Here is a 15,590-nt window from a genome sequence, read left to right as displayed (position 1 = left end):
GCTGGCAAACAGCCACCCAGCACAGCAGCCAAGTTTTCAGCAGAAACACTCCTCCACACTCCGGTGCTCAGAGAGGGACGGGTGGGGCGGTGATACGTTCGATAGAAACCGAAGGCTTCTTTTTCGTTCCTTTGCTCCTCTTACTCGCTCTCTTTTCTGCCTCCCCGATGTTTTCTCCCTCTCTTTCTTTCTCTGGCTCTCATTCTCTCTGGCTCTGTCAAGGATATGCCTGATTGAATCTGAATTAAACAAGTGCTGCATGTTGTACAAAGAAAAGAGAAAACAGCTTGCCTCCGCTCTCCACTACTCTTCACTAGTCTATTCTTACAAAAATAAAAACTCAGACACTTGAATTTATACAACAAATGCTCACAAACACAAAAATGACTCACGCACCCACGCATACACACATATACACAGGTTGTTTTTTTTTTACAAAGAGCACCATCCCACTGGCAAATGGATCTTTTGAACCAGCTTAAAAAGACTGATTGCTTTTATTGTGAGCCTTTGCCTTGCTTTTATCGACCGTTTAAACTGCCAAATTCACCAATTGTTGTTTTGCGCCTTTTATCTACTTTGGAGCCATATCAGTGCATTTTGTCACGATAATAATGTGCAAATTGCCCCATTCATTATTGTTTTTTGATGGAGAAATTGGGTAAAATAAGCACTTTGTAGATAAACGCAGGGTCTAAAGGCTTTTTGCAAAAGCATCAGCAGAAAGCAGAATGCATTTCAAAGCACTGAATGCCAAAACTGATTTTACTGCACTAATAACAGTGTAATCTTCCTATCAAAATGTTCCAAAACACAGTGCACAGTTGGCGACTTAGAAATAAGCCCATCAAGCATGTCCCATTGATTTAGGTTCCCATTTGAAGTGTCATAGTAACCAACAAGCGGATTACAATTCTCACAAGTTAACTGATTTGGTGCAAAATTTACTTCAGCAAAGGGAAAATCCCGGAAAGGACTGTTTGCCTGTTTTTCCTTTCCCCCCCCCATTATCAGTGCAATTGTCGAGTACGTTGTCTATTCTTCTTTACTCTCTTAAATCAGATTAGAAGCAATCGAGAAATGTAGTTCTGAAGGAGGCGAAGCTACTCCAAGTACTCTCTGGCCAAGTATGATTACTCAAGGGGTCGGAGAGAGGAGCGACGAAGGCAAACAAACCAGTGGGAGTGGGGAACTGATTGAAAGTGGAGAAGCGTGGTGCTCAAATGCCACCTATCATACAAAAGTACATTCACACATATTACAAGTGACTCATACACCCACGTACACACACTTTCACACAAATATCCTATTCAAATAAACACACCAGCTAACGGGGACACACACAAAGTCTTTTCTCTCCCACGCTCACGCACGCTGCCCTTGCCTACCTTCTTAGCTTGCTGGATGCAGGTCATGTACTGTTTGGCCAGGCCGGAGCAGTGCAGGGTCTGCTGTGGGTTTTCTCTGTAGCACTGGAGCACCTGGGCCTGCAGCTCAGTGCAGACTGATGCAGTGTGCCGGGGCCTGGGTGGAAACAGAGGGGGGGAGAGCGGGGTCAGTGTGATAATAACACAGCTAAAGGAAAGGATCTGCACTGTCAACTTAAACAGAATTTCTTTAGTTACGTGCTCAAATTCTATTTCAGCAGAGTCTCTTTCGCAGTAACAACATTTGTCTCCTCATCTGAAATGGATCCATGGAATATGGATGGACAAGGGACTACCAAGCCGAGAAGTCCCCTATCTAAACAAGGGTCGATCTTTCACCGGGTGTTACTGCCATTCGGGCTGCAACCATTCGGCAATAAAAGAAATCATTGATTAGTATTTCCAACTGTCGATTCTTTCTCAGACACTCAAGCCTACTTCTTCTCTTACGGTTTGTTTGTATTTTGAAAATTACCAATGTACACAGCAGTTCTAAGGACGAGCCTTTGACAAGCCTTCAAATCAAAGACAAAAGAAAAGTGTCGGAATAGTAGTAAAAGTAGGAACATGATCGACAAAATTTTCTAATTAAACATACGTTGCAACATTTTTTTAAGTAATACAGTTCCAAAATGAAGTGTAAGAGTACATGTAAGGATTTGCAAAAAAAAAAGTTGTTTTTCCACAATGACAAAGAACATTTGAATCCAAAGCTATTGCACACCTTTTCCTAAAGGCTATATAATTAGAGCTCCGGTACCAAAAGTGACAGATTTCACACCTTGATTTTGAAGGCGAAACGCTTTACTTGTGGTCTTGTCCTTTCTCTCTGGCTGGCTTCACAGAGACGCTCTTGGATTTGAAAACAAAACATCGGAACATGGCAGACCACCTTCACAGTAAGTGTAAATCTGTTTAACATTAGTTTCGGTGCTCGCTGCATGAGATAACTTTAGATGCAAAATATTTATTATGACATGTTAAGAAAACATCCTTAATCTTTAGACAAAACATTGCAGGGCTCTCACTATTATTCCAAGCTAATGTTGGCAGCAGCAGTAAAGATAACCTTAGTTTCAGTTTCTATCACAGATGATGATCTCCACTGTTTGTTTCTTCTTCTCAAGAATAATTATTATCAGAATAATTGATTATCAAAGTAATTGTTTGTTGCAACCCTAATTGTCGTACTAAAATATCAATGAAAACATCAGATCTGTGGCACAGAGTTGCAAAAAATTGGATTAGAGCTGGTGGTGTGAAATCAAGCCACAGAGACTTTGTACAGGTGTATAAATAATACTGACTTCCTAAGTTAGGCTTAGTTAAAACAACAGTTACAACAGCAGTAACAATATCTGGTTTGTGTCAGGAAACATTGTGTAGAGTAAAAGGGAAAAAGTACTTGAGATTGTTCGGGGTTTGTTTTGTTTATATAGTTGCAGTTGGAGAGGCTAAGATACTTTCAAAGGCTTCAAGGTGCAGCCCATGGAGAGAGATGAATTATGCATTGACAAAGCAGCTTAGGAGTCAACGTCAAACTTTCTCTTTTCTTTTTATCTTCTTCACACGTACAATACATGCGTGTAGACACAAGCACACAATCACACACACGCACATACACACAAACACACAAATACACACACATACAGGTAGTGAATGCTAATCCTACATGAGGGTAATCCTTGAGTGCTCCGTTGCTTGTGGTAATTTACCTGCTGTTGTGACAGAACTCGCTATTGGGAGGATAGGGATATGCACATGCGCGCGCACACACACACACACACGCACACACACACAGAAACAAAGACAGAGACACACAAAGGCACACATAAATTGCATCTTGTATAACCTCTCATATGCACACATATTGTCCAGTAAAATTCTCATTAAGAAGTAGCTACTCGTCTGATTGAATAAATGAATAATGAATGAAGATCATCATGTTATCTCAGTCATTTCTCAGGCTGTATACAACACTACTGTAGATTCTCCAAGTATCTGTAGAAGTGATTGCATTAAGGAATGGTTTTACATTGAAGTGATTGCATTAAGGAATGGTTTTACATTAAGTCTTGCTGCCAGCTTGTTAATAGTAAGGCTAATGTGTGTGTGTGTGTCTGTGTGTGTGCGTGTGTGTGTGTGTGTGCGTGTGTGTGTGAGAGAGAAAGAGAGAGAGAATTAGTGTTCAATTTGATAAGGAGACGCATGGCCGCATTTGACATGATGGGCCATGCCTATCTATTCTGGGAAACTGACCGCTTGACATTCACACACACACATGCACGTACCTACGCATGCACACACACACGCACACACACATACACACACACACAAACACATTGGGCTGCCCCTCAAAGCAATTACAGAATCATGCATCCTTCACATATGAATGAGCTCAGTAGTCCCTGCATGCACTAATAGACACAATCTATTTGTGTGTGTATGTGTGTGTGTGTGTGTGTGTGTGTGTGTGCATGCGTGCGTGTGTGTGTGTGTGTGTGTGTGTGAAACATGTTTTGTAAATGCACTGCATGTGTGTGTGCATGAGATAAACTGTACACATGGAGAATTTCTCTGTACTGGTATGTTTATTGTGTAGAGAGTCTGTAGTCTGTGTGTGTGTGTGTGTGTGTGTGTGTGTGTGTGTGCACGTGCTTGTGTGTGCAGCGGAGGATAGAGCGACAGGATTAAATAAATCACTGGCGGAGAGAATATTCATGAAAAGAGAAGTGAATGCAACCCGAGAGAGAGAGAGAGGGAGGGAGCGACAGTGACGTATGGAATGATGACAAATAACCGTCGCAGCTTGCATGGACAAACAGTAACCCATGGCAACCATCCCAATCCCCATTTTCCCTTTGCCACATCGCATGGCGTGACGTGCACTTGGCGCTCGGGATGCCAGTTGAATATTAGCGCTCTCCATATGATGTTTGGCTAACAGTCATTCTGTGCAACTATGTGGGAGTTAGTCCAGTGACAAGGTGCCATCAAGGCCTCTGTGATTCACTGGCTGCTACTGATAGAATGGACTAATGGTTTCATTGAGTAGGAGCAAATCAGACCCACTCATCTGAGCTGTGGGTTTCAGTGATTATTAAACAGAATCCAGTGCTTGATAGCCCTACTATATTCACACTTCATGTATATGGGATTTGGGGCTGAATTACTCTCAGTCCATGTGAGAAAGGATGGGATTCGTCAAGGTAAGTCCTTGAGTACAGAGAATATAGAAAGCTGCACTGAAAAATCAAAACGCTATTGTGTTGTATTAGCCAGCTTAAAATCTGTTGCCAACAGTTTCAATCACGTGATTAAAATTATATCACTGGTTAATGTCAGATTTCGCACTTCGACAGTTGGTGGCCATTGTGAATTACTCCCTAGGGACTAAGAGATAACAGCAACAATAGCCCCAAGGCATTAATCCAAGCCCAAGTAAAAAAAAAAAAAAAAGAAAAGAAAAACTCTTTCTTCTCTCTATTCAACAAGAGAAATTTTCTGATAGCAGGAGTGTTTTAATAATGGAATCTGAAGCAGAAAATTGCCTCTGCTAATCTGCACCAACTGCCTCGTTTGACTGAAATTAAAGGTGAGCTCTTATTAGAAAAACATTAGCCGCCCCAGCTAGTTTGATAGCTAACTTCTGTAGGCAAAAGAGCCAAAACAACACTCCAATTGCTTTCTGCCTGTGACGCTTTGCATAAATAAGTGCCATGTCAAGGGAGAGAGATTAGGCTCAAATCGCTAAAGTTTCTCATTATTTTTTGTCTCACCTTGGCAGCGTGTGGTTTTTATGAAGAAAGCTTGAGTTCTGCGCCACTGCAAAGCCTGACATTGGGGAATAAAGCAATAAGAAGAAAAGGGAAAGATCATAAGGGCGTAGCATTTTATTATTCTCTCTGTGTGTAAGTTGGTGGGTGTTTGTGTTTGTGTGTGTGTGTGGTGTGTGAAAGGTTATTAATGTATGATGACAAGGATTTGGGTTCCTCTAAACCAGCAGCCCTGGCAGCGTACTTCTGATTTTTAATATTACGCTGAGTGGAGGGGAAGAGAAGAGAGGATCAAAGATGTCATGGCTGGGGTGAGATCAAAGGAAATGACAGAGCATGTCTCTTGTATTGTTAGAGGCTTTATAAAGCTTTTATGATACTGCCATAAGGATAACATTCGTGACATTATATTTTAGCTTGTGGAAATCTTACTTGCAGAATCACATAAAATCAGAACGACAAATTTTGTCCATAAGGCTAACGCAACGCTGTCTGAACACTGACATAACTCAGTAGCTATGATTATTCTGGTAGTCATTATAATAATAACTTATCCCACCATTAAACTTATGCAGCAAGCATAATCCTGAGCTCACAAAAACAATGTGACAATATGACAACACCCCAAAAAACTTCACAAAGTTTAATCTCAACTCCCTGGAAACACTTTACAAAGTCTGTCTCTGTCTCAAAAGGGAATAGCAATCAAAAACAACTACAAGCCGTGGACTGAAGACAGACAGAGCTCCGCCCGTATCTTCATACGCTGACAGGTGGAGTGCTGAGGGGAGATAGGAGTGTAGGAGAACAATTCACACTCTGTTAGCCTGGCTGATTGATCCCCACCGAACTCCCTTAGTGGGAATATGGGGAGAGAGAGATGGGAGGGGATAAGGAGAGTGTTTCATTAAAACAGGTGACATGCGGGAACAAGATAAGGTGCGCATGTGCACGTGTGTTTGCGTGTGACATCTCAGCGCTGATAACTTTTCAATCAGGAGAACTTGCGGTCGGACGGCTCACTCGAATCGCGAGCGACATGGGGTGAGACATGCTCTTTGGAGCGTTGGACTGCTATCAACCTCCATCGCTAGCCTCTTTATCGACAACAATTTCAATTCCAGTTCTGTGTCATTTAATTTGTGAGGTATGTTTTTTTTTTTGTTTTTTTTTTACAACTTAACTTTTCCTCTGAAACAGTGTTGCTTTCACATCCGCACAGGGAAAAAGAGTAATGCAATTTCACTGGGTGAGCAAATTATTCTGCACAATATAATATACTGTTACCACATTACTCGCTCACTTAAGCCTCTCATGGTGGACGCTGTATTGCATACAAACCATAGCAACCTATAGCATACCTGGCTGAATGCATGCAGAGTGATAGGTACGGTCTATTGTCCTGGTGTCCTTGTACCATTTATGCCAATATGCAATTATATCACTACAGAAGCTGTTGATACTTTATGTTCCTGTACCAATGTATGTTTTACACATAATAAAGGCTATGGCCCAAAGAAAATGTGCTGTTTAATGCAGAGGTGAAAAAAAAGAAAAGTATAAGCCAGTGCTGAGATGAAGTTGGATTTGTGGATGGAGTGATGAGCAAAACTGGGAGCAAGACTTGTCCAACTCCACACTTGCCTAACTGTACAGACCAGTAAATTTGACCCGTGTGTGTATTTGTATTCTTGTGCACGGCTGTGTTTCTGTGTGTACGCATTAGAGAAAGAGAGAGAGAAAAAACAAATAGTGTTCCTACGTACACACTGCCAGAATTTGGTAATGACAACTGAATTTATATATGAGATTGAATGTGCGTATGTATGGTGCACACTGAAGCAGAGCAGAGTAAAAATGACTAGACTGTGTATGTACAGGTAACGGGAGTCGCTCCAGTCCTCCGAACTCGCGATGGCTGTAAATAATGTCTGTAACCATAGTAACCATAGTTACTTCAGACCGATATGGTGGCTACCATCTGTGTTTTCAATTTACTTGACACCAGCAAAACCAGTAACCAGAGGCATCAATTTATCCGTAAGATTTCAAACACCCTCTGGTTTTTTTTGGTACCGCTTTGCTTTTTTTGTATTCTCTCCTCCGCCCATACACTTCATATCAATGTTGTCTCCCGTTCCAACCACAGCAATCCTCTGCCATCCATCATTTCCTCAAATGAACGAAGAGGGAACGTTATATAACCTGAGTAGCGCCGCACCTTACATCACTTAACAACCACTTATCCAGTGCACTTCTGATACATACTATGCAGATTAATAGCATCCGCACTCAAATTTGGTAGTCATTACCTGAATTTTTCAGGTAGTGAGTGCGGTTGCAGAATGCGGTTGTCACTCTCCTTAATAATCGAACTGTGTGTGAACCTTGCAGGATTGAGCACTCCAATGAGGAGGGACAACAGTATATAGCTGCAGTGTGTATGTAGCCTATATGTACTCTAGACTCGGTGAGGGAATCAGAGAGGCAGAGGGACACTGTGCAAGTGACTGTAGCTCTCTCTCTTAATGGTGAATCTTTGTTTGACCACAGCGCAGACAGATCCTGTCTCTGGTAATGGCTAGGCTTTTACTTCTTTGGAAGACACAGAGATCCTGGAGTACAGTAAGCTACAAGCCCGCCTCACTAATTGAACATGCTACACACGCATACACACAGGAATGAGTAGACACATTTAAAGCAGATATAACAAAGTGGGGTTCTAACTACAAACTGTCAGCAGTTACTTCATGGTGAATTATAGCACAGACATACACCTGAGGTTCACTTAGGATCTGTCTTTGCTAACACTTTGAGGGTAAAAAGGTTTTTTAAGAGGATTAATGGATTTTTCAGATCTTAAGGTAAGCTAAGCTGCAATGTTATGGGTCTCTTAGCTGAGGTGTTTTTGGAGAATATTTGTAGCTTGATGCCCCAAGGCAAAGCTAATGGATGAACTCCTCTGAAATGCCTCATGTACTTGGGCAAGGCAAGCAGCAAATGGCAATAGATAACATTTTAACACTCACTATGTCTCCACTGGAGGAAAATGTTTTGAAGACTGACATGGCCTACGTAGGAAAACTGAAAGAAGGAAACATCCCAGGGGGTTTTGAGCTTTCATCCCGTTGCCCTGGTGTTCACAAAGTATCCTTCCAGACTGTGTTCATTCATGAGTTTTGTACAGAAAATTATCCATGAAAACAAAGAGGCATCCTACTTAAAAAAGGACTCAGGCCTCTCTGAAATGATTTTAATGTGTCTGGTCCTGGAATCATGGCTAGGTACAGGGTAAAGAAATTGCAGCCACAGTGGGACTAACCAGAGAAGGTTGGAGAAGATCTAGAGCTGGTGTCCCAGAAACTCTCCCTCCAGCCTCTACAACTCATCCAGAAAGCTGCTTCCCACCTCGTCTTCAACCTCACCAAACTCTCCCATGTCATTCCCCTCCTACACCGGCTGCCCATCGTTTTTTGTATCAAATTCAAAACCCCAGTGCTGGCGGACAAGGCAAAAAATTACAATGTAAAAAGTCTATCTTTATCAGACAATGGTTTGGCCTGCATATCTCTCTCAGGACATACAGGATGCAACATAACCAATACAACCAATACAGTACATACAGCCTCAAGAGAGGAAAGGATGTGGCAAAAAAAGAAAGCATTTTTCACAAAACCAGGAAAAGAGAGAAAAGGGGAGAGGAAAAGAAAGAGCTTGAATCGGATGACAAAAAAACAGAAAAGAAAGAAAACAAAGGTAGAAACAGTCAAACACAGTGAGAAAAAGGAGCAGAGGCAAAGACAGAAAAAGGTAGAGCAATGGATAGAGAGAACACAGAGGGAATATGATAAAAATAGCAAGTGAGAAAGGAAAAAGACAGATTTAGAGGCAGAATTGGGGACAGGGACAGAATCTGTGACAAAGACAGAGAAAGAGACATACAGTAGCTAGTTAAAGTGTTGGGCTGTGCTGCAGGCCCTCCACTGCTTCCCCTCCCTTCAGTAGTGGGTAAATAGAATAATTACTGGGTGGTCAGTGTAGTGTGAAATGACAGCGTGACCACGGCACAATGAAACACTGCCCAAATACTGACAGAACATGATGAGCACATGGCTGCCTGAATACAAAGTGTGCCTGTAGTGTGGCAGAGATAGAGAGAGGGAAAAGGGTGGAAGTTTGTGTGTCTTTGTGTGTGTGTGTGTATGTGAGTGTGTGAGTGTGTGTGTGTGTGTGTATAAACCACAGCAGAGGCACTGAAAAATAATGAGCAACACACTGTGGCCGGACAAAATGCTCCTCCTTCAGTGAACTCATGCTGAAATAATCTTCTAACCTCTTCAATGCAGCAATGGAAAATTGGAATTTTTTGTTAATGTAATAAGTTACACAAAAATTTGGGCCTGAATTGGATGCCATTCAACCCAGTGGACCAGGTGCATGAAGATGGCAGCCTCGTGGATGAGGTCATTACCCATCATACAGTGCAAGGATGGCAAAGGGTCCAAACACCAACTTTAACCATTGCCAGTTCAGAGATGCTGGGATGTTGGGCTGTGGGATGGGTGGGACGACCAAATTATGTCAAACCAGAGGGCTGACATCATTATGCCCCGGGTCCATTAGCTCCATACTACTACTACTGTTGTTACTACCACTACTACAGCTACTAATAATAACAATAAAACATCTATTAAGTGACTTCTAGGACAAAAAGATGCTAAAATGGAAATTAATGTCACAGTTGATGACATTATTTAACTTACATTAGCAGGTCCAAGTGCATTGTTTTGCTCTCCCTGACGGTCTTTGTCTCTTGAAGTCTATTATGGCTGTTTTGCTACTTTTCCATGTAGCAAAGCACTACTAGCTAATTTAGATCTGCACACGCACGCACACACAGGCATGTGCACACACCTCCATACACACACGCACGCGCACACAGAAACCAAACTAGCATTCTCACCTTGTTAGGAAATAATAGATGTATGCAGATTACAATGATATTGTAGAGAGTTCGTTGAGAATCCAATCACGCCCCTGCGCCGGGATCACATCAACAAACCATTAAATGACTTCAACCACAAATTTACTCTGCCTTCATTATCCAATGGAAAGGTCTCAAACTAATCAAATACAGGTGTGTGGTCTGTATATATAACAAACTGCAAGGAAAGAGGAGGAGGAAAGGAACACTTGCTGTATCAACAATTAATTATTTCACAACCGCGGCTCAACTTTCAGAACAGAACAAGTGTACTCAAACGAGGGCCTGGCGACCATTTTTAAAACGTTAATTAATTAAACACTTACTAATTAAATTACAGTGCTGTTCTGCAGGGAGGGCTCTCTCATTTTTCTGATTTTTTTTTCTTTTTTCTGGCAGATCTTGAGTGCCACATGAGACTTAGATACATTTAACACTGCAGACTGGGGAAAATACATGGGGAAAACATCGCTATCCTCACTGGTTATCAGCACATTATGTAGAAATATATTTAAAGTGAGAGAATTCAAGTTTTAAGGGTGTACAGCAGGACATGAGCGCAAGAGAGAAAGAGAGAGAGGGGGTGGGGGGTAGGGAAGGAAAGGCTTAACGGGTTGATGAAAACGCTGAAATCCAAAAGGTGAGGATGGAGCAGGTGAAAATAACACAGTCGGAAAACGAGCTGAATTAATTAGCCAGCTTTCATCGGTTTAGCGATAATCATTCACCGTGCACATGGGAAAAGGGAAAATGAATGGCTTTCTGACTAAATTGGATTCACTGAGCTCTCTCTCCTTCCAAAGAGGGGTTAGAATGGGTGTTATGGAGGGGCCTAAATTGGCAGCGCCCACAGACACCGGCAGTGCCAGTGTGGTGGCAATCCAGTTTCGAATCAAACTGACCTGGTTTTGACAGCAGGTGAGTTCTGAACTCTGCCATCCCAAAGGACAACTTCCGCTCCTTGCAAAATCCTGCTGTTTCCATTTTCCTACCTGATGATTGCGGCTGCTCTTTACCGGACAAAACTCTCCCTCCAAAATGCCAAGTCTGTTGGTAGCCAATTTACTGCCATGATTGCCAGCCTGGTGGTTGCTACAGCACTCAACTACCAGTGACATTTTGTATCTCTGAGGTGGAATAGCAAGAGGTGTAGTGTAAGGTTATAAAAAAAGAACACAAAAGATGTTAATGTCAAAATTATAATACTCATTGGAAAGAGTGGAAAGTGGACTGTTTAATATTCCCAATATGCCACATGAACTCTGCATTTTTGTACAAAACCATACACCAGATGTAGTGCTCATGTCAATTCTATTCACAACAGAGAATGCGTATCCCACACCAGCTAATCAGCTTTACACAATTCAAGCTGTCTTTCTGAGCACAGGAATTAATAACAGTGGAATGAAACCACAGAAAATTACACTCTTTCACACATTTCCCCTCATTCTTGGCCATGGCTTACAAATAAAAGGGTAATTTACAGATAAGGAGAGACAAAGAAAGAAAGAAAGAAAGAAAGAGAGGAAGAAAGAACAAAAGAAAGAAAGAAAGAAAGATCCCAAAGCTTTAGGGCTGGAGTGGGTGATACTGACTTGTAGATGACAGGTAGTGTACTGTCCTCTTTATAGGCTTCTCAACAGACTAGCGGGAGATTTATTTGGAGATTATTTACGAGTGTATCCACCAAATTCAACCACACACAAGTCACCTTGCCCTGACGCATTGGGAGTCATCTAAAATAGGCTCATATAATACGGACATAATTGGGCTGAGGAGGCAATTGCGAGCAACAATATAATGAGTGTTCTGAAAGGTTCTTTCCAGCACTGAAAATGTTGCCGTAAGGCTTATTCACAGTATTTACCGGATGTGAGCCTCAGCCTTGGTAGCTGCCTGGTTGTACTGTTCAGTTGTCTGCTTGTAGTTGTCAAGGTTCTGCAGAGAGAGAGAGAGAGAGAGAGAGAGAGTGTGAGAGAGAGAGAGAGAGAGAGAGAGAGAGAAAGAGACAGAGAAGACAGAGAGAGGTGAGACACAAGTCATATTAAGGCAGTATTTTATTGCTCTGCAGACTTTCCACCTTACATTTTTTTTACCTGACTATAATGAATGTTCTCGGGAAGTGGGCTGCTCAGGCATATGCTGTTATTAATGATGTGACAACTTGTTCCCAGGCTTTAACATAAATCAATTTCCAGATCACAGCATTATAAAAAAAAAAAAAAAAAAGAACGTAAAAAGAGAATGAATTTGGTCCAAGTCAAAGTCTTCAAATCAAGTCCCGCCAATTAGAGACTAACAACTTGCACGTTTAAGCAATATTTCCAGGGTTACAACTATTTTATCGACTTCCAATGAGTCAAGCCTCATTTCAAGCTCTAATAAGCCCACAATGATAAGCTAAATGCGTAAAGCACCATCTGAAATGTCACATTCGTTAAATTAGCAACCTTTAAACCTTACGGCACCGCTAACAAATCTGAATGTTGATGGCCTGTTGGCACCCCATAAAGTTTTATTTCATGCGAGGAACAGTGGCATTTAAACAGCAATTACTACATAGATGGAACCCGTGCCTAGAGGGCATGGTCATACACAGCGCACCTTCATCAGTGGCCACGGTGTTAACTACACTGCACTGTGGTTAGAGCTGCTCGCAAGGTGATGTGCTGGCTGCAAATGATAGTCAAGAGTGGGTAGTAATCAAACCAGCGTATTCTGAAATATTTTTGTGGACATTTGGGCATGAGCGGTGCTGATTCTGGCTCTGGCAAATGGTAATCTGTGTTTATGTTATCTGCCCTCACCATATGGTATACAGTCTGTTCTCTAGAATGAGTCCAAGGTGTGCAGTATTTTCAACCCAGCTGACTATCAAGAGCATTGAGAATATGTTTCAAGTCATCGGTCCCATGAGATAAATGATCACCTAACAGACTTTGTGTCGGAACCTGTGAAATATGGTTTGCCTAAAATGCCCCAAACACAAAGCCAATCTCTCTCCTCTCCCTCTCTCACACACATTCTCCCCTCCACCCTGTGCAGTAATCACCATTTTAAACCAATAACCACAGCGCCCGTGCTTTTCCTTAATTATCCCGTATATTCCCAATAGATGGGGTGATAGGAGAGGAAGATAATTGAAGTGAGTGAGCGGGGAAAGAGATGGGATCAAACACAAACCTCCTCCGCAATCCCTAGCCCTCTATTCCTCCAGTGCCCCCTAGTCATTTTCATATCTCATTATTTCAAACTGATCCGCAGACATGGTACTCCTGATCTTAATGTCTGGTTTTGGAGAAGATTGAAGTAAAGTCATAGCCATCTTTCCGGTAATCCTACCTGGTACTACTCACTACAATGTAATAATCTGCCCCTCTCTCTTCTCTCCATTTCCTTAGAGGAAAGACAATGATGGCGGGAGTCACAGGTCTAGTGTGGAGGAAGAAAGGAGGAAGACTGAAAATAACGCGAAGTGAAAGACTTCATACAAACTGCTTTGTAAGGATACAAACAATGCGAAGTAGAATACAAATTAATACATTTGTCCTGCTAGAGTTTACCTCTCTTCCCTCTTCTGAGTTTGTGTTCCATTTTACCTGACCAGCTGCATCCTGTAGTGGTATTTTACAATGTGAAAATGCCAAACATCCCTGGGTGTAAGTCTTTATCCCTGCCAGTTATGTTTGTTGGCTGTGCTATATTGGATTATCCAGGACAGGACTCAGGATTAGGCTCCTGTTGTCACTAAGTCTCCCTATTGCCGGTGTATCTGGACTGGGTTTAAATGCCACACCTCCACAGGGGGGTAACTACAGCAGCTCCAGAGGCTGAGAGCAAAGAAAGTTAACTTTATGCCAACTTACTGGCTAAAGTTCCCTTCATCCCAGCATCATGTACCTATGGTATTTCAGACCTCAGCCTTCCTGGTCAGATGTAGCATTATAGCTACTGAGTATTAAAAGTTAAAAATAAATGGCCTGTGGTTTACCTTCATTTGACAATGCTAGAGACCAAGCCCTAGCTTCATGGACATTAAAAAGGCAGGAAGTCTCACTTCTTGTTAGAGTTAGCTAATACTTTGGCTGGCTCTCTGGGAACACGTAGTAAGAAGTTACTGTAGCCAGATGTTAGCGACTTAGCCTTTAGCTCCAGGCCAAGGGCTCAGTGGGTACACTCAGCAGAGGAAAGCTGAGCTGAAAGTTGAAAGTCGCCGCTTAGCCTTGTGGGACAGCTAGTGTTCGAGCCAAGATGAAAAAGGGTCCACAGGGGCTTAAAGCCCATAGGTCCCTCGGATTATGGGGGACAGAGGGAGTAGGGCACAGAAGATAAGGGGTACAGCTAGCAGCTGGTTTAAAGGTGAAGTGAACTTCTTGCAGATGATGTCCATTTTCTGCCAAAGCTCCATCCCCGAGGTCTGGAGGTGTCAGGGAGCAGCTGATGTTGAGGTGAGATAGTGACAGAGGTAGTAGAAGAAGGCTTGTGGTTGTGGGGATTGGCAACCTGGCATTAACTGAGAGGTGAAATGGTTTACAGTGTGCCACCAGTTTCTCATCTCATGTCTCAATTCTCTGCTTTGAGATTTATGAAATGGGAGATGGGAAGGATGTTGTTCCAGAAGTTACTTAAGTAACTCACATCTCTGGTCCCACTAATGGGACAAGGGAATATGTGGAGAATGAGAAGAGAGGGAAGTGTGACGGTAGCACTTGGATTGACAGAGGTACAGCGTATACAGTTGAAATGGTAGGGAAGTGGGATGCTGTGTGTTGTGTGTGTATGTCGGCATGTGTTTGTGTGTCTGTATTGACACAATAGCCCTTGAGCAACAGCCCCAACCCGGCTCTCATGACACCAGGGAGGTGGCAGCACTATCACTGGCACACACACACTCTGAGCTCTTCCCAGTCATCTGCACCAGTGGGGACAAAAGCCCAATGTGGAGAGACAGAAAGAGGGGGAACGATAACCCTCAATGGGGGAAAACAAGGTTTTGGGGGTGTTGGAGAAGCTCATGGAGGGGATTAGTGTGAGTGCATGTGTGTTGTCTGTGTGTGTAAGCCTGCATACATGCAGGTGTGTGACTAAATCTGTGTGTATATGTGTGTGTACGCGTGTACATGGCTGTGTTCAGTTGATCCTTGCATGCACACTCGTCTGAACACCCTCCAGCAGCTGTGGATTGAGATGGGCTGATGTCAGGATTTGGGGTGGGGGGTGGGGGGGTGGGGGGTTGTTTCACGCTCTGCGCTCGGACGGCGGCGGATTAATTTTTTTTTTTTCGGAGGCAGGAGTCGACAAAGGGGGGAAGAGGGGATTAAAAGAGGTGAATTTTAAACGGAGACTTGTTTACAGAGTCGCTGGGGATGTTGCCACAGGAAGACAGATATACTCCACCTGTAC

At 42.6% G+C, this 15,590-nt stretch overlaps 2 protein-coding genes across 4 annotated transcripts in view; both read right to left on the bottom strand.

Moving 5' to 3' along the window:
• Positions 1 to 15,590, bottom strand: part of LOC139907941 (phosphatidate phosphatase LPIN2) — a 114,278-nt gene that overhangs the window by 43,876 nt on the left and 54,812 nt on the right. The gene's annotated exons all lie outside the window — the stretch shown is intronic.
• chchd6b (coiled-coil-helix-coiled-coil-helix domain containing 6b) overlaps positions 1 to 15,590 on the bottom strand; it is a 59,146-nt gene that overhangs the window by 14,687 nt on the left and 28,869 nt on the right. For both annotated transcript variants that reach the window (XM_071894481.2, XM_078283707.1), the window contains 2 exons: positions 12,055 to 12,125; positions 1,389 to 1,524 (listed from right to left, as the gene is read on the bottom strand). In XM_071894481.2, coding sequence (XP_071750582.2) covers positions 1,389 to 1,524; positions 12,055 to 12,125 — 207 coding nt within the window. The remainder of the gene's footprint in view (positions 1 to 1,388; positions 1,525 to 12,054; positions 12,126 to 15,590) is intronic.

The sequence above is a fragment of the Centroberyx gerrardi genome, chromosome 5 (assembly GCF_048128805.1).
Source record: "Centroberyx gerrardi isolate f3 chromosome 5, fCenGer3.hap1.cur.20231027, whole genome shotgun sequence".
Lineage (NCBI taxonomy): Eukaryota > Metazoa > Chordata > Actinopteri > Beryciformes > Berycidae > Centroberyx > Centroberyx gerrardi.
The sequence above is the reverse complement of the archived record's forward strand: the minus strand, read 5'-3'. Positions and strand labels throughout refer to the sequence as shown.